The sequence below is a fragment of the Scomber scombrus genome, chromosome 5 (assembly GCF_963691925.1).
Source record: "Scomber scombrus chromosome 5, fScoSco1.1, whole genome shotgun sequence".
Classification (NCBI taxonomy): Eukaryota; Metazoa; Chordata; class Actinopteri; order Scombriformes; family Scombridae; genus Scomber; species Scomber scombrus.
The window spans coordinates 33,403,484-33,420,993 of record NC_084974.1 but is presented as its reverse complement, the minus strand read 5'-3'; the positions used below and the strand labels follow the sequence as shown (position 1 = coordinate 33,420,993).

The following is a 17,510-nucleotide window of genomic DNA, read 5'->3' as shown; positions in this document are numbered from 1 at the left end:
GTAGGGGGGTTGAGGATGCAGGTGGGGGGGTTGAGGATGCAGGTGGGGGGGTTGAGGATGCAGGTGGGGGGGTTGAGGATGCAGGTAGGGGAGATGAGGATGCAGGTAGGGGGTTGAGGATGCAGGTAGGGGGGGTTGAGGATGCAGGTAGGGGGGTTGAGGATGCAGGTAGGGGAGTTGAGGATGCAGGTAGGGGAGTTGAGGATGCAGGTAGGGGGGGTTGAGGATGCAGGTAGGGGGGTTGAGGATGCAGGTAGGGGGGTTGAGCATGCAGGTAGGGGGGTTGAGGATGCAGGTAGGGGGGGTTGAGGATGCAGGTAGGGGAGTTGAGGATGCAGGTGGGGGGTTGAGGATGCAGGTGGGGGGGTTGAGGATGCAGGTAGGGGAGTTGAGGATGCAGGTAGGGGGGTTGAGGATGCAGGTGGGGGGGTTGAGGATGCAGGTAGGAGAGTTGAAGATGCAGTTGGGGGGGTTGAGGATGCAGGTACGAGGGGTTGAGGATGCAGTTGGGGGGATTGAGGATGCAGGTAGGAGAGTTGAGGATGCAGGTAGGGGGGGTTGAGGATGCAGGTGGGGGGGTTGAGGATGCAGGTGGGGGGGTTGAGGATGCAGGTAGGAGAGTTGAGGATGCAGGTAGGGGAGTTGAGGATGCAGGTAGGAGGGGTTGAGGATGCAGGTGGGGGAGTTGAGGATGCAGTTGGGGGGGTTGAGGATGCAGGTAGGGGAGTTGAGGATGCAGGTAGGAGGGGTTGAGGATGCAGTTGGGGGGGTTGAGGATGCAGGTAGGAGAGTTGAGGATGCAGGTAGGGGGGGTTGAGGATGCAGGTGGGGGGGTTGAGGATGCAGGTAGGGGGTTTGAGGATGCAGGTAGGGGGGTTGAGGATGCAGGTGGGGGGGTTGAGGATGCAGGTAGGGGGGTTGAGGATGCAGGTGGGGGGGTTGAGGATGCAGGTAGGGGGGTTCAGGATGCAGGTAGGGGGTTGAGGATGCAGGTAGGGGATTGGGGATGCAGGTGGGGGGGTTGAAGATGCAGGTAGGGGGGTTGAGGATGCAGGTGGGGGGGTTGAGGATGCAGGTAGGGGGGTTGAGGATGCAGGTAGGGGGTTTGAGGATGCAGGTAGGGGAGATGAGGATGCAGGTGGGGGGGTTGAGGATGCAGGTGGGGGGGTTGAGGATGCAGGTAGGGGGGTTGAGGATGCAGGTAGGGGTTTGATGATGCAGTTGGGGGGGTTGAGGATGCAGGGAGGAGAGTTGAGGATGCAGGTAGGGGGTTTGAGGATGCAGGTAGGGGGTTTGAGGATGCAGTTGGGGGGGTTGAGGATGCAGGGAGGGGAGTTGAGGATGCAGGTAGGGGGTTTGAGGATGCAGGTAGGGGGTTTGAGGATGCAGTTGGGGGGGTTGAGGATGCAGGGAGGGGAGTTGAGGATGCAGGTAGGGGGTTTGAGGATGCAGGTAGGGGGGTTGAGGATGCAGGTGGGGGGGTTGAGGATGCAGGTGGGGGGGTTGAGGATGCAGGTAGGGGAGTTGAGGATGCAGGTGGGGGGGTTGAGGATGCAGGTAGGGGGTTTGAGGATGCAGGTAGGGGGGTTGAGGATGCAGGTAGGGGGGGTTGAGGATGCAGGTAGGGGGGTTGAGGATGCAGGTAGGGGGGGTTGAGGATGCAGGTAGGGGGGTTGAGGATGCAGGTAGGGGGGGTTGAGGATGCAGGTGGGGGGGTTGAGGATGCAGGTAGGGGAGTTGAGGATGCAGGTGGGGGGGTTGAGGATGCAGGTAGGGGGGTTGAGGATGCAGGTAGGGGATGCAGGTAGGGGAGTTGAGGATGCAGGTGGGGGGGGTTGAGGATGCAGGTGGGGGGGTTGAGGATGCAGGTAGGAGAGTTGAGGATGCAGTTGGGGGGGTTGAGGATGCAGGTAGGAGAGTTGAGGATGCAGGTAGGGGGGTTGAGGATGCAGGGAGGGGGGTTGAGGATGCAGGTAGGAGAGTTGAGGATGCAGGTAGGGGGGTTGAGGATGCAGGTGGGGGGGTTGAGGATGCAGGTGGGGGGGTTGAGGATGCAGGTAGGAGAGTTGAGGATGCAGGTAGGGGAGTTGAGGATGCAGGTAGGAGGGGTTGAGGATGCAGGTGGGGGAGTTGAGGATGCAGTTGGGGGGGTTGAGGATGCAGGTAGGGGAGTTGAGGATGCAGGTAGGAGGGGTTGAGGATGCAGTTGGGGGGGTTGAGGATGCAGGTAGGAGAGTTGATGATGCAGGTAGGGGGGGTTGAGGATGCAGGTGGGGGGGTTGAGGATGCAGGTAGGGGGTTTGAGGATGCAGGTAGGGGGGTTGAGGATGCAGGTGGGGGGGTTGAGGATGCAGGTAGGGGGGTTGAGGATGCAGGTGGGGGGGTTGAGGATGCAGGTAGGGGGGTTCAGGGTGCAGGTAGGGGGTTGAGGATGCAGGTAGGGGAGTTGAGGATGCAGGTGGGGGGGTTGAAGATGCAGGTAGGGGGGTTGAGGATGCAGGTGGGGGGGTTGAGGATGCAGGTAGGGGGGTTGAGGATGCAGGTAGGGGGTTTGAGGATGCAGGTAGGGGAGATGAGGATGCAGGTGGGGGGGTTGAGGATGCAGGTGGGGGGGTTGAGGATGCAGGTAGGGGGGTTGAGGATGCAGGTAGGGGTTTGAGGATGCAGTTGGGGGGGTTGAGGATGCAGGGAGGAGAGTTGAGGATGCAGGTAGGGGGTTTGAGGATGCAGGTAGGGGGTTTGAGGATGCAGTTGGGGGGGTTGAGGATGCAGGGAGGGGAGTTGAGGATGCAGGTAGGGGGTTTGAGGATGCAGGTAGGGGGGTTGAGGATGCAGGTGGGGGGGTTGAGGATGCAGGTGGGGGGGTTGAGGATGCAGGTAGGGGAGTTGAGGATGCAGGTGGGGGGGTTGAGGATGCAGGTAGGGGAGTTGAGGATGCAGGTGGGGGGGTTGAGGATGCAGGTAGGGGGGTTGAGGATGCAGGTAGGGGATGCAGGTAGGGGAGTTGAGGATGCAGGTGGGGGGGGTTGAGGATGCAGGTGGGGGGGTTGAGGATGCAGGTGGGGGGGTTGAGGATGCAGGTAGGAGAGTTGAGGATGCAGGTAGGGGGGTTGAGGATGCAGGTAGGGGGGTTGAGGATGCAGGGAGGGGGGTTGAGGATGCAGGTAGGGGGGTTGAGGATGCAGGTAGGAGAGTTGAGGATGCAGGTAGGGGGGTTGAGGATGCAGGGAGGGGGGTTGAGGATGCAGGTGGGGGGGTTGAGGATGCAGGTAGGGGGGTTGAGGATGCAGGTAGGGGATGCAGGTAGGGGAGTTGAGCATGCAGGTGGGGGGGTTGAGGATGCAGGTGGGGGGGTTGAGGAGGCAGGTAGGGGGGGTTGAGGATGCAGGTAGGGGGTTTGAGGATGCAGGTAGGGGGGTTGAGGATGCAGGTAGGGGGTTGAGGATGCAGGTGGGGGGGTTGAGGATGCAGTTGGGGGGGTTGAGGATGCAGGTAGGAGAGTTGAGGATGCAGGTAGGGGGGTTGAGGATGCAGGTAGGGGGGTTGAGGATGCAGGGAGGGGGGTTGAGGATGCAGGTGGGGGGGTTGAGGATGCAGGGAGGGGGGTTGAGGATGCAGGTGGGGGGGTTGAGGATGCAGGTAGGGGGGTTGAGGATGCAGGTAGGGGATGCAGGTAGGGGAGTTGAGCATGCAGGTGGGGGGGTTGAGGATGCAGTTGGGGGGGTTGAGGATGGAGGGAGGGGAGTTGAGGATGCAGGTAGGGGGTTTGAGGATGCAGGTAGGGGGGTTGAGGATGCAGGTGTGGGGGTTGAGGATGCAGGTAGGGGAGTTGAGGATGCAGGTAGGGGATGCAGGTGGGGGAGTTGAGGATGCAGGTAGGGGGGTTGAGGATGCAGGTAGGGGGTTTGAGGATGCAGGTAGGGGAGTTGAGGATGCAGGTAGGGGGTTTGAGGATGCAGGTAGGGGAGTTGAGGATGCAGGTGGGGGGGTTGAGGATGCAGGTGGGGGGGTTGAGGATGCAGGTAGGGGAGTTGAGGATGCAGGTGGGGGGGTTGAGGATGCAGGTAGGGGGGTTGAGGATGCAGGTAGGGGATGCAGGTGGGGGGGGTTGAGGATGCAGGTGGGGGGGTTGAGGATGCAGGTGGGGGGGTTGAGGATTCAGGTAGGGGATGCAGGTAGGGGAGTTGAGGATGCAGGTAGGGGGTTGAGGATGCAGGTAGGGGAGTTGAAGATGCAGTTGGGGGGGTTGAGGATGCAGGTAGGGGGTTGAGGATGCAGGTAGGGGGTTGAGGATGCAGGTGGGGGAGTTGAGGATGCAGTTGGGGGGGTTGAGGATGCAGGTGGGGGGTTGAGGATGCAGGTAGGAGAGTCGAGGATGCAGTTGGGGGGGTTGAGGATGCAGGTAGGGGAGTTGAGGATGCAGGTAGGTGGGTTGAGGATGCAGGTAGGGGGGTTGAGGATGCAGGGAGGGGGGTTGAGGATGCAGGTGGGGGGGTTGAGGATGCAGGTGGGGGGGTTGAGGATGCAGGTAGGGGATGCAGGTAGGGGAGTTGAGCATGCAGGTGGGGGGGTTGAGGATGCAGGTAGGGGGGGTTGAGGATGCAGGTAGGGGGTTGAGGATGCAGATGGGGGGGTTGAGGATGCAGGTGGGGGGGTTGAGGATGCAGGTAGGGGGGGTTGAGGATGCAGGTAGGGGGGTTGAGGATACAGGTGGGGGGGTTGAGGATGCAGGTGGGGGGGTTGAGGATGCAGGTAGGGGGGGTTGAGGATGCAGGTAGGGGGTTGAGGATGCAGGTAGGGGGTTGAGGATGCAGGTAGGGGGGGTTGAGGATGCAGGTAGGGGGTTGAGGATGCAGGGAGGGGGGTTGAGGATGCAGGTGGGGGGGTTGAGGATGCAGGTAGGGGATGCAGGTAGGGGAGTTGAGCATGCAGGTGGGGGGGGTTGAGGATGCAGGTGGGGGGTTGAGGATGCAGGTAGGGGGGGTTGAGGATGCAGGTAGGGGGGTTGAGGATACAGGTGGGGGGGTTGAGGATGCAGGTGGGGGGGTTGAGGATGCAGGTAGGGGGGGTTGAGGATGCAGGTAGGGGGTTGAGGATGCAGGTAGGGGGGGTTGAGGATGCAGGTAGGGGGTTGAGGATGCAGGTAGGGGGGGTTGAGGATGCAGGTAGGGGGGTTGAGGATGCAGGTAAGGGGGTTGAGGATGCAGGTAGGGGGGTTGAGGATGCAGGTAGGGGGGTTGAGGATGCAGGTGGGGGAGTTGAGGATGCAGGTAAGGGGGTTGAGGATGGGCCTTTGTTTCTGATCCTTTTTCTTTACTTTCACTTTGTTTGTCTTTTCTTGTCATTATTTAAAGCGGGCTTGGTACAGTTCTTGGTATCTATGAGCTACAACATGAGGTCATTAACCTAGCATAACAGTGCACCATGTTAGTTATGAGCTCCATATAAATTCAGAGATGTCCTTTTTGTGTGTTTCTAGTATAACACTGGTTGCTGTATTTCAGTGGATACTTGCTTATGATGTGTGACCAAAATAGATCATTTTAAATGTGTTTTATAAATCAATTGTGGTATCTATGAGCTACAACATGAGGTCATTAACCTAGCATAACAGTGCACCATGTTAGCTGTGGGGACTAATAAAGTCACAATGGTAGCTCTGGGGTAAGTTGAGCCGCTGGGTTGGATCCTTTTAGTCTTCTACTGAATCTGTGCTGACTTTTTCTTTCATCGCCTGGTTTGGTAGCATTTCAGTCAGTGGGCCACGTTGTGAAGGTAGCTGGTAAGGGTTAGGGTTAATAAAAGCTAGGTCTGTACTAGACTGTGTAAGCCACCTCTCTCCCCTCTAGAACAGGACCAGAACCTCCTTTGTGCCCAGAGCGATAACCCTCACAGTTTTACATTCTTTTCTTAGTGTTTCAATTCAGCCAGACTTGATTGTTGCTTGTGATTGGTCTGTCATGTGATTATGTTTTTTATATATTTTTGATAGTTGTTTATTTTTTAACCCGTCTGCAAGCCAAGTTTCCCTTCAGGGAAAATAAAATCTTTTGGGTCATTTTCAAATGGTTCAGCACCCTGCCCAACAACTGAACCTGGCTGTTAAAGGGTTTGGGTACGATGACATTCATTGTACTAAACTTTAGATAAATAGACTAAAGTGATTGACTGTTGTTTGTGTAAAACTGTTTCTTGAAGTCAGTAATTGTGTGTTTGATTCATTTAATTGGTCGTATCAAAGGTCACCTCATTCAGTCATCTTGAACCTGACAAACATTATGACAGTTATTATAATAACTAATCCACAGTTACAACAGAAAGAGTTTGTTTCACAGGTGGGACGGTTAGTGATGAACAGGTAATAAAAGCCATATAATAATATACTATGAAATGTGTTAAAAGAAGGTGACAGAAATACTGTTGAAAACATCTTTTCATTCATGATATTCAGTTATTTAATCAGGCAAATGAAAAGTCAGTGGAACATTCAGAAAGAAAGTTATTAAACATTAAAGCTCAGTGAAAGTCTTTAAATAGTTTGTTACTTTGGCTCCATCTGGTGGTGGAATGAATAATGACAGGATGTTAGACAGCAGTGCAGACCTGTGTGATGTGCAGCTGGTTGTAATGAATGAGCATGTTGTTGTGTTTGTGTGAAGGTGTTTCTCTGCTATGGATCAGTGTGAGGACAGAGAGGAGGGAGTCCCTCCCTCTAAAAGCTCTCTGTGTGGGGAACATGACAGCCAGACCAAAGCTCAGAGGTGAGATGAGGATCTCTAACTGTCCATCACTGTTCTCCACTCACATCACTCCACCATCATTATTCACACTCACTGTCACATCTGACACTCAACTACTGAATAATAAGTCACAATAACTCAGAATGAACTACTAACTTTGTGAGTTAACAAAGAGCTCAACCACTGATTAGTCAACTAATCAACTAAGATGAGACAGCATCTTTCATCAGATGACATTTTGATGAACAGGAGAACGTTTCTCATCCACTGTCTTCTTACTGATTTTCATTCTGCTTCTAAAACTTCAGCTGTTGACAGTCTGCTCAACATTCATCTTTTTAAACTCTTTGATTTGTTGTTTGTTTGTATCAGGATGCAGCAGCAGAGAGCAGACTCTCCTGAACCCAGCTGTGTGTCCATGAAGAGTGACTGGTCTATGGGTTGTCCTATTAAGTTTAAAGATGAACAACCTGCTGATGGAAGGTAAGAATTTAACATCCAGTAATCAGAGTAGCATTTACATTTGTGAAAACACATAAAGCACCAGGGCCAGTCTTTAAAAAGATGTTTGGATCACCTTGTAGCTGCTCTAACAGAGTCTGTGTTCATCCATCTGAAGGTGAACTGGGAAGTTTATGGTTCCATCTTTAGTTATTGAGGTTGGCACAGATTGTTACCTTCTTTTGTTGACTCATTAGTCACTCTTTCTATTTCTATTAGTTCTGACATTTAAACTGATGATTAATCCTTAATTTATTTGGTTTAACTTCATGCTTTTTTCACTTCTTTATTCATATCAGGATGCTGCAGAGAGCAGACCATCCTGAACCCAGCTGTGTGTCCATGAAGAGTGATCGGTCTATAGGTCTTCCTTTTAACTTTAAAGATGGAAAACCTGCTGATGGAAGGTAAGAAGTTAATGGCACTTTTCCACTACACAGTTCCAGCACAACTCGCCTTGACTCGGCTCGGTACGGTTCCAGGAACCTTTTCCATTACAAAAAAAGTACCAACTCAACGTGGGCGGGGTGTACTTGCTGCTGTATGAGGCTTTTTGTCTCACACAAAGCAAGAAAATTGAGCCGTATGGCTGTAACTATGGTAACGCTGCTGCCGGTATTTAAAAATGCCGGGTTTGATTCTTGTGTGGGACGGCTCATGACGCTTCCAGCGACAACTACCAATCAGCGGCCAGCAGTGTGTCCACGTCACATTTTAGTACCGGCTTGGCTCGTTTGGAACCTCACCAGAGCAGGTACTAAAAAAGGACCAGGTACCAGGTACTTTCCCTGGTGGAAACGCAAAAAAAGAACCGTGGCGAGTCGAGGCGAGTCGTGCTGGAACTGTGTAGTGGAAAAGCGCCATAATAATGGTTGGTTGGCTGTTTGGGCCCCTACCTGAGCTCAGTTGTCGGGGGCATTATGTCCCTGGTAGGGTCTCCCATGGCAAACAGGTCTGGGGGAGGGACCAGACAAAGCGTAGCTCACAAGACCCATTATGATGAGTACAATAAATGCTTCTTCGTTTCCCCTGCCCGGACGTTGGTCACCCTGGAGCCAGGCCTGGGGGTGGGGCTCGAGGGCGAGCGCCTGGTGGTCGGGCCTGCTCCCTTGGGGCCCAGCCGGGCACAGCCCAAAGAGAAAACATGGGAACCCCTTCAAGTGGACCCACCACTCGTAGGAGGGGCCAAAGGGGTCGGGGGTGCTGTGAGCTGGGCGGCAGCCGAAGGCGGGTCCTTGGCAGTCCGACCCTCGGCTGCAGAAGCTAGCTCTAGGGACCAGGAACCTCTCTGGTGGGGAAGGAGCCTGAGCTAGTGCGCAAGGTTGAGAAGTTCTGGCTAGAAATAGTCGGCCTCACCTCGACGCATAGCAAGGGCTCTGGAACCAGTCTTCTCGAGAGGGGTTGGACTCTTCCACTCTGGAGTTGCCACTGGTTAGAGGCGCCGGGCAGGGGTGGCAATACTTATTGCTCTCCGGCTTGGTGCCTGTATGTTGGAGTTTACCCCGGTGGATGAAAGGGTAGCCTCCCTCCGCCTTCGGGTGGGGGGAAGGTTCCTGACTGTTGTTTGTGCCTATGGTCCAAACTGCAGTTCAGAGTATCCACCCTTCTTGGACTCCTTAGAGGGGGTGTTGGAGAGTGTTCCCTCTGGATAGCAGAGACTCAGTGAAGCTGGACAGCAGAGACTCGGTGAAGCTGGGCAGCATTTCTTTGGTGTTAACTACATGTTTTTTTCACTTCTTTATTCATATCAGGATGCAGCAGCAGAGAGCAGACTCTCCTGAACCCAGCTGTGTGTCCATGAAGAGTGACCGGTCTATGGAGCGTCCTATTATGTTTAAAGATGGACAACCTGCTGATGGAAAGTAAGAATTTAACATCCAGTAATCAGAGCAGCATTTACAGGAGTTCATTTAGTCATCATGACAGAACATCTTTAATAAGCTGAGTGCAGTTTTGAGTCATTAAATGTCCTTAAACGTGATGTTTTCTCCACAGAGTTCAGCAGCAGAGCTCAGAGGTTCCCAGTGATCAGTCTGCACAGCAGCATCAAACACAGCTGGACTCCATATTTATGGTGTGTACATGTACTAACACACCTTTTACTATTAACTCCATCAACCACAGGTGAAATACTAAAGTAGCATTCAGGTCCTAACAGTGTCCATGCTGCTCTGTTTAGACCAGCAGGCCTTCAGACTGACACATGAATCACATGTTGTGTTCTACCAGTTTAAATGAAATGTTCACTTTATCTTTCTGTTCCAGCTGCTGGAGGACAACATCGTCACTTTTGTGAAGAACGAGCTGAAGAGAGTCCAGAGGGGTCTGAGTCCAGATGACCCAGAATGCTTAGAGAGTCAGAGTGAGGATGAGGAGGAGTTGGACGGTGAGGAGGAAGAGCAGAGGAGGAGCAGCAGAGAGGCATTGCTGAAGATCACACTGCACTTCCTGAGGAGAATGAAGCAGGAGGAGCTGGCTGAGCTTCTGCAGAGCAGTAAGAGGATTTTAACAGATTTAACATGATGGAGAGGAAATGGAGGCAACATGGGAGAGGTTTATATTTCAAACTCTGCTGTAAATATGCTGCACACATCTGCATCAGATCAGAGGCTGTTTGTCCTCCACTGATGAGCTGAATAAAACTGATGGAGGAGGAAAAACTACACAGACACACTTATATGTTCAGATTTCTAGACTTTCTGTAGGATCCACTCACTGATTTCATTTGTTGTTTGTTCATTCAGGAACTCGTGCTGCAAAGTGTCGACGTAAACTCAAGTCTAACCTGCAGAAGAAGTTCCAGTGTGTGTTTGAGGGGATCGCTAAAGCAGGAAACCCAACCCTTCTGAATCAGATCTACACACCGCTCTACATCACAGAGGGAGGGACTGCAGAGGTCAATGATGAACATGAGATCAGACAGATTGAAACAGCATCCAGGAAACTAGACAGACCAGAAACAACAATCAGACAAGAAGACTTCTTTAAAGCCTCACCTGGAAGAGATGAACCAATCAGAACAGTGATGACAAAGGGAGTGGCTGGCATTGGGAAAACAGTCTTAACACAGAAGTTCACTCTGGACTGGGCTGAAGACAAAGCCAACCAGGACATACACTTCACATTTCCATTCACTTTCAGAGAGCTGAATGTGCTGAAAGAGAAAAAGTACAGCTTGGTGGAACTTGTTCATCACTTCTTTACTGAAACCAAAGAAGCAGGAATCTGCAGGTTTGAAGAGTTCCAGGTTGTGTTCATCTTTGACGGTCTGGATGAGTGTCGACTTCCTCTGGACTTCCACAACACTGAGATCCTGACTGATGTTACAGAGTCCACCTCAGTGGATGTGCTGCTGACAAACCTCATCAGGGGGAAACTGCTTCCCTCTGCTCGCCTCTGGATAACCACACGACCTGCAGCAGCCAATCAGATCCCTCCTGAGTGTGTCGGCATGGTGACAGAGGTCAGAGGGTTCACTGACCCACAGAAGGAGGAGTACTTCAGGAAGAGATTCAGAGATGAGGAGCAGGCCAGCACCATCATCTCCCACATCAAGACATCACGAAGCCTCCACATCATGTGCCACATCCCAGTCTTCTGCTGGATCACTGCTACAGTTCTGGAGGATGTGTTGAAAAGCAGAGAGGGAGGAAAGCTGCCCAAGACCCTGACTGAGATGTACATCCACTTCCTGGTGCTTCAGTCCAAACTGAAGAACGTCAAGTATGATGGAGGAACTGAGACAGATCAACACTGGAGTCCAGAGAGCAAGAAGGTGATTGAGTCTCTGGGAAAACTGGCTTTTGAGCAGCTGCAGAAAGGCAACCTGATCTTCTATGAATCAGACCTGACAGAGTGTGGCATCGATATCAGAGCAGCCTCAGTGTACTCAGGAGTGTTCACACAGGTCTTTAAAGAGGAGACAGGTCTGTACCAGGACACGGTGTTCTGCTTCGTCCATCTGAGCCTTCAGGAGTTTCTGGCTGCTCTTCATGTCCATCTGACATTCATCAAGTCTGGAGTCAATCTGCTGGCAGAACAACAAACAACATCCTGGTCTGAAGTGTTCAAAGACAAATCAGCATGTTTCTACCAGAGAGCTGTAGACGAGGCCTTAAAGAGTCCAAATGGACACCTGGACTTGTTCCTCCGCTTCCTTCTGGGTCTTTCACTGCAGACCAATCAGACTCTCCTACGAGGTCTGATCACACAGACAGGAAGTAGCTCACAGACCAATCAGAAAACAGTCAAGTACATCAAGAAGAAGATCAGTGAGAATGTGTCTGCAGAGAGAAGCATCAATCTGTTCCACTGTCTGAATGAACTGAATGATCGTTCTCTAGTGGAGGAGATCCAACAGTACCTGAGATCAGGAAGTCTCTCCACAGATAAACTGTCTCCTGCTCAGTGGTCAGCTCTGGTCTTCATCTTACTATCATCAGGAAAAGATCTGGACGTGTTTGACCTGAAGAAATACTCTGCTTCAGAGGAGGCTCTTCTGAGGCTGCTGCCAGTGGTCAAAGCCTCCAACAAAGCTCTGTAGGTGCACACAGAACTATCCAGATTAATGTAGTTTAATCTTTGCTCAATGAAGAAAAGTAATGTTTGCAATTCTTATGTTCTGCTGATTCTTCTCCAGGTTGAGTGACTGTTACCTCTCAGAGAGAAGCTGTGCAGCTCTGTCCTCAGTTCTCAGCTCCCAGTCCTCTAGTCTGAGAGATCTGGACCTGAGTCACAACAACCTGCAGGATTCAGGAGTGAAGCAGCTTTCTGCTGGACTGGAGAGTCCACACTGTACACTGGAAAGTATCAGGTCAGTTTTATTACTGTGTATATAAAGTCATATTTTTGGCTTCTCCTCAGTTTCTAGTTTACATGAAGAGTTTATGATAAAAAGATTGAGTGTACTGTCTGAGCTGAAGTGATGTAACATCAAGTATACAGTAAGTAAAACTCCTTCCACAACAACATGTGAGGCAGGATTTATGTTTCTGTCTTTAATCTTCAATGAAGACTCAATGTGCATTAATTCATGAAAGTCTATTATAATGGAAAGAATAACAGAAAATATACAACACAGAATTACTGTCATGTTCTCTACATGCAGGTGAACATAAAAAGCAGATCTGCTGCTCAGGAAATGTTTCAGATTTTCTTTACATTTAACTTTTTTCGTGTAAAATACAAATTAAATGTTTAAGCACTGAATTAAATTAAATTACAATATGATGGAAGACACTAAGTTGCCTAATTAAATGATTGTGATCACACAGTGAACATTGTTGGAATGAAAAATAAGAACTAAGTTAAAACATCAGTAAATTTCTCTGAAATCTTGTTTAGATATTCTGTGGAACAATATTTAACTTTAAAGGCATTTCTTCTTCAACATAAATCAGAAGGCAGCCTCCAGCAGGAACATGTGCTTTCTCTCCTACTAACCTAAAATGTATCTGCATGACACCAACATACAGCAGGGGGCGCTGAGTGTCAACATAAAGGCCTGAAAGACAAAATATTGTTTATCTCATTAGATGAACTGTTGTGTGTGTTCAGTCTGTCAGCATGTCTGATCACAGAGGAAGGCTGTGCTTCTCTGGCCTCAGCTCTGAACTCCAACCCCTCCCATCTGAGAGAGCTGGACCTGAGCTACAATCATCCAGGAGACTCAGGAGAGAAGCTTCTGTCTGCTGGACTGAAGGATCCACACTGGAGACTGGACACTCTCAGGTATGGACAGACAGGTGGACACTCTCAGGTATGGACAGACAGGTGGACACTCTCAGGTATGGACAGACAGGTGGACACTCTCAGGTATGGACAGACAGGTGGACACTGTCAGGTATGGACAGACAGGTGGACACTCTCAGGTATGGACAGACAGGTGGACACTGTCAGGTATGGACAGATGGACACTCAGGTATGGACAGACAGGTGGACACTCTCAGGTATGGACAGACAGGTGGACACTCTCAGGTATGGACAGACAGGTGGACACTCTCAGGTAATGACAGACAGGTGGACACTCTCAGGTATGGACAGACAGGTAGACACTCAGGTATGGACAGGTGGACACTCTCAGGTATGGACAGACAGGTGGACACGCTCAGGTATGGACAGGTGGACACTCTCAGGTATGGACAGACAGATGGACACTCAGGTGTGGACAGATGGACACTCTCAGGTGTGGACAGACAGGTGGGCACTCTCAGGTATGGACAGATGGACAGACACTCTGACTAACTGAGGGACTCTGGTTCATGTTTAATGGTAGATATGAGTGAAGGTGTATGAAGCTGATTGTGTCTTTGTCTCTTCCTCCAGGATGGACCATGGTGGACTGCAGAGACTGAAACCTGGTGTGAGGAAGTGTGAGTGTGTTTTCAGCTTGATTCATGAGAACTTTGAGAACAGTCCTTCAGCAGCAAGGTGGCACTAACTATGTAGTTTATAAAGGAGAAGTGTTCCCTGGTGTGTCCCAGTATGGTATCTCTGACCCACAGAGACAGGAATAAAACATTATAATCAGACATGACAAAATGTCCATTTCACTCACATCACCTAAAGTTACCAACAGTTAAAGTAAAGTTATCAATAAGTCAATGTGCTTAAAAAGAGACACCACCACATATATTTTAGTTATTGTGTCATCAACTAGGTCACTTTTAGCCTTGTGAACTTGAATTAAAAAAGTTATTAAAAACTCACCTAACACAGTCTCATAAGTTTAAATAGTTTGTCTAGTTTTAAGATCTGAAAGAGGACAAACTTAGATTACAACACAAATTGTTAATTTGTACATTTTTCTGACCTGCGTTGAACAAATGTCATTTCCACCACATCTCAATATACAACTGTTATTTAATTATAAATAACTTTACCACTCTAGATTCTTCTGAGACCCTTTTTGTAACTATTTTTACCAGTTTTTCTATAATGTACAATAATCATACATCTGTCCAATCACAGTAGATTAAAAACATAAAACAACAATTCGCTGCCAATAAAAGTGGGCGTGTCCTGTAAAACTGAAGGAAGCCAATCAGAGAGCAGCCTCAGGTCACGTGCTTGTGAAGGGTTTACATTGACTCTCATTGGAATCAATTATCTAGTCGTAGTATTACCGTTATAGTCATTATTATTATTACCATCATCATCATCATCATCATCATCATCATCATCATCATCATCACTTTCATAAATATTATCACCATTAACTCAAAGTAATATAAATAATAGTACACAAAGGACCAAGTCCATTGTCATCCACTCATTTTTGGACACAACCAAATCACATATAATACACATACATATAAATATACATATATAATAATAGCATCTTAATTCCTATACCTACTGAAGATCATTTCTTTGTACCTCTTTATAAAAATCTTAATGTTTGGACATTCCCTCAGTTCCACATTTAGACTGCTGCATAGCCTCACACCACAAACACAAATACAAAAGTTCCTCCTCATCGTTCGCACGCTAACAGTTTAGAAATAAGTCTGACCTCTTAGATTGTAGCCCTCCTCTCTTACACTGAACATGTTTTGGATATTTGCAGGCAGTTGGTTGTTTTTTGCTTCGTACATTGTTTGAGCTATTTGAAATTCCACCAGATCAGCAAACTTCAGTAAATGAGACAGTAAGAATAATGGATTTGAATGATCCCTGTACTCTGCATGATGGATGTTGCAAATTGCTCTTTTCTGAAGAATAAACAATGACTGTACATTAGATTTGTAATTATTGGCCCAAACTTCAGCGCAGTAACTTAAGTATGGTGAGACCAGTGAACAGTACAAAATGTGAAGCGCTTTATAATCCAGGACCTGTTTGGCTTCACTTAATACTGCAATGCTCCTTTTGGGATGTATATGTTTAATGTTTGCCTTCCAACAAAGCTTTTCATCAATTATGACCCCAACAAATCTATTTTCAGTAACCTGTTCAATATTCACACCATCTATCTGTATTTTTACTTGTTTGTTTCTTCTGCAGTGAAACAACATTACTTTAGTTTTATTCAAATTTAGTGACAATTTATTTTTTATCAAACCAGGTTTTTAGTTTGATCATTTCCATGGTTACCATATCTTGTAGTTAATCATCACCCGAACAAAAACTATGAGTGTGATCCGCAGAAAGAACAAGCTTCAATACCTTTGATATGTGACATATGTCATAAAACATGTTGGTCCCAATACTGACCCCTGTGGGACCGCAGGTCCAAACATTTAGAGCAACTGTCACCTAACCTCACAAACTGCTGTCTGTTACTTTAATAACTTTGAATCCAAACCAAGACTTCTCCCCTAATCCCATAACGTTCCTATGTATTTAATAAGAGGATAACTCATTTTCTGAGATCCATTTTTAATAATACTGTTCAGAAAGCTCCATATTTCCTTCATATTGCCTGTTTGTTTCTAATAGTGTCCTATAGTACTCCTTCTTTCTTGCCCTCAACATGTTAGTTCACTTATTTTTATACTTCTTATATTTATTTTCTGACTTTTGAGTTTTATATGTTATGAACTCTCATTTATTAAACCCTTAGTTAGCCATGGACATTCAGCATGTTTTATTTGTTTAGTATATTGTTTTATTGGACAGTTTATATTATATAATGACCTGAACTGTTGAATTTACATTCAGACAAACATCAGACGCAGCTGGAATCAAGTTTCACTTTGAAAAACATTCTCATCTAAAGGTCCACTTACTCTGTATGTCCAAAGCTTTCAGTCACATCTCATGGTCTTCCTCAGTGATGGAGGGTCTCAGTTGTCATGGAGATGGTTTAAGTTTGAATGGTTTCAGTAAAGTAGTTAATAAATCAACAGATGATAAACTGCAGCTGTATTGTGTCTCGTTCTCTCCATCAGATGCCTGTGAACTGGAACTGGATCCAAACACAATGAACACAAACCTCAAACTGTCTGATAACAACAGGAAGGTGACATATGTGGAGGAGGATCAGTCATATCCTGATCATCCAGACAGATTTGACTACTGGGATCAGCTGCTGTGTAGAAATGTTCTGACTGGTCGATGTTACTGGGAGGTCGAGTGGAGAGGAAGAGTTTATATATCAGTGAGTTACAGAAGAATCAGCAGGAAAGGAGACAGTGATGACTGTGTGTTTGGAAGGAACGATCAGTCCTGGTGTCTGAGATGCTCTGATGATGGTTACTCTGTCTGGCACAATAAGAGACAAACACACATCTCCTCCTCCTCCTCCTCCTCCTCCTCCTCCTCCTCCTCCTCCTCCTCCTCCTCCTCCTCCTCTGTCTCTAACAGAGTAGCAGTGTATGTGGACTGTCCTGCTGGCACTCTGTCCTTCTACAGAGTCTCCTCTGACTCACTGATCCACCTCCACACCTTCAACACCACATTCACTGATCCTCTGTGTGCTGGGTTTATGGTCTGGTCTGGTTCCTCAGTGTCTCTGTAGGAGGAGCAGAGAGGAGCAGAGAAGAGTAGAGAGGAGTAAAGAGGAGTAAAGAGGAGCAGTGAGGAGCAGAGAGGAGCATAGAGGAGCAGTGAGGAGCAGAGAGGAGCAGTGAGGAGTAAAGAGGAGCCGAGAGGAGCAGTGAGGAATAGAGAGGAGCAGTGAGGAGTAAAGAGGAGCCGAGAGGAGCAGAGAGGAGCAGTGAGGAGCAGTGAGGAGTAAAGAGGAGCAGTGAGGAGCAGAGAGGAGCAGACATGAGCAGAGAGGAGCAGTGAGGAGCAGAGAGGAGCAGTGAGGAGCAAAGAGGAGCAGAGAGGAGTAAAGAGGAGCAGAGAGGAGCAGTGAGGAGCAGAGAGGAGCAGTGAGGAACAAAGAGGAGCAGTGAGGAGTAAAGAGGAGCAGTGAGGAGTAAAGAGGAGCAGAGAGGAGCAGAAACTGGTTTTATTAATAAATGTTTTTATTTCACATTTTACAGTTTTTACATTTTCAGCAAAATAAATTCAAACTATTTTGAACTTTGTTGTTTTCATGTTTTTATTCAACAAACTCAAAACAAACATTTTAAATATTCTCATTATTTTTCAAACATTACAGAAACATTTCATCATTTTTACAATCAAATATATTTGAATGTTTTTTTAAATAACGCTAAAAGTTAAAAACATTTGTGATATTTTATAAAAAGTTTAAAGTCAACAAAGCGTAAAGAGTCTGATATAAAAGCATAAATATAACTGCACCAAAGATTTAAATAAATAAGACTATCAAAGTAAAGTTTTAAAGTAGAAGAAGACATTTTAAATATATTGATA

The 17,510-nt window shown here is 48.2% G+C and overlaps 1 protein-coding gene across 1 annotated transcript in view; it reads left to right on the top strand.

Annotated features, from left to right (window-relative positions):
• The window catches only part of LOC133979971 (NLR family CARD domain-containing protein 3-like), a gene marked incomplete at its 5' end in the record, with an annotated part of 35,268 nt that extends 18,519 nt beyond the window's left edge, over positions 1 to 16,749 (top strand). Inside the window, 9 exons of the mRNA XM_062418522.1 lie at positions 7,113 to 7,150; positions 7,558 to 7,648; positions 8,993 to 9,103; positions 9,237 to 9,335; positions 10,002 to 11,780; positions 11,881 to 12,054; positions 12,798 to 12,971; positions 13,566 to 13,612; positions 16,133 to 16,749. Coding sequence (XP_062274506.1) covers positions 7,113 to 7,150; positions 7,558 to 7,648; positions 8,993 to 9,103; positions 9,237 to 9,335; positions 10,002 to 11,780; positions 11,881 to 12,054; positions 12,798 to 12,971; positions 13,566 to 13,612; positions 16,133 to 16,701 — 3,082 coding nt within the window. The remainder of the gene's footprint in view (positions 1 to 7,112; positions 7,151 to 7,557; positions 7,649 to 8,992; positions 9,104 to 9,236; positions 9,336 to 10,001; positions 11,781 to 11,880; positions 12,055 to 12,797; positions 12,972 to 13,565; positions 13,613 to 16,132) is intronic.
• Positions 16,750 to 17,510: the final 761 nt, after the last annotated feature.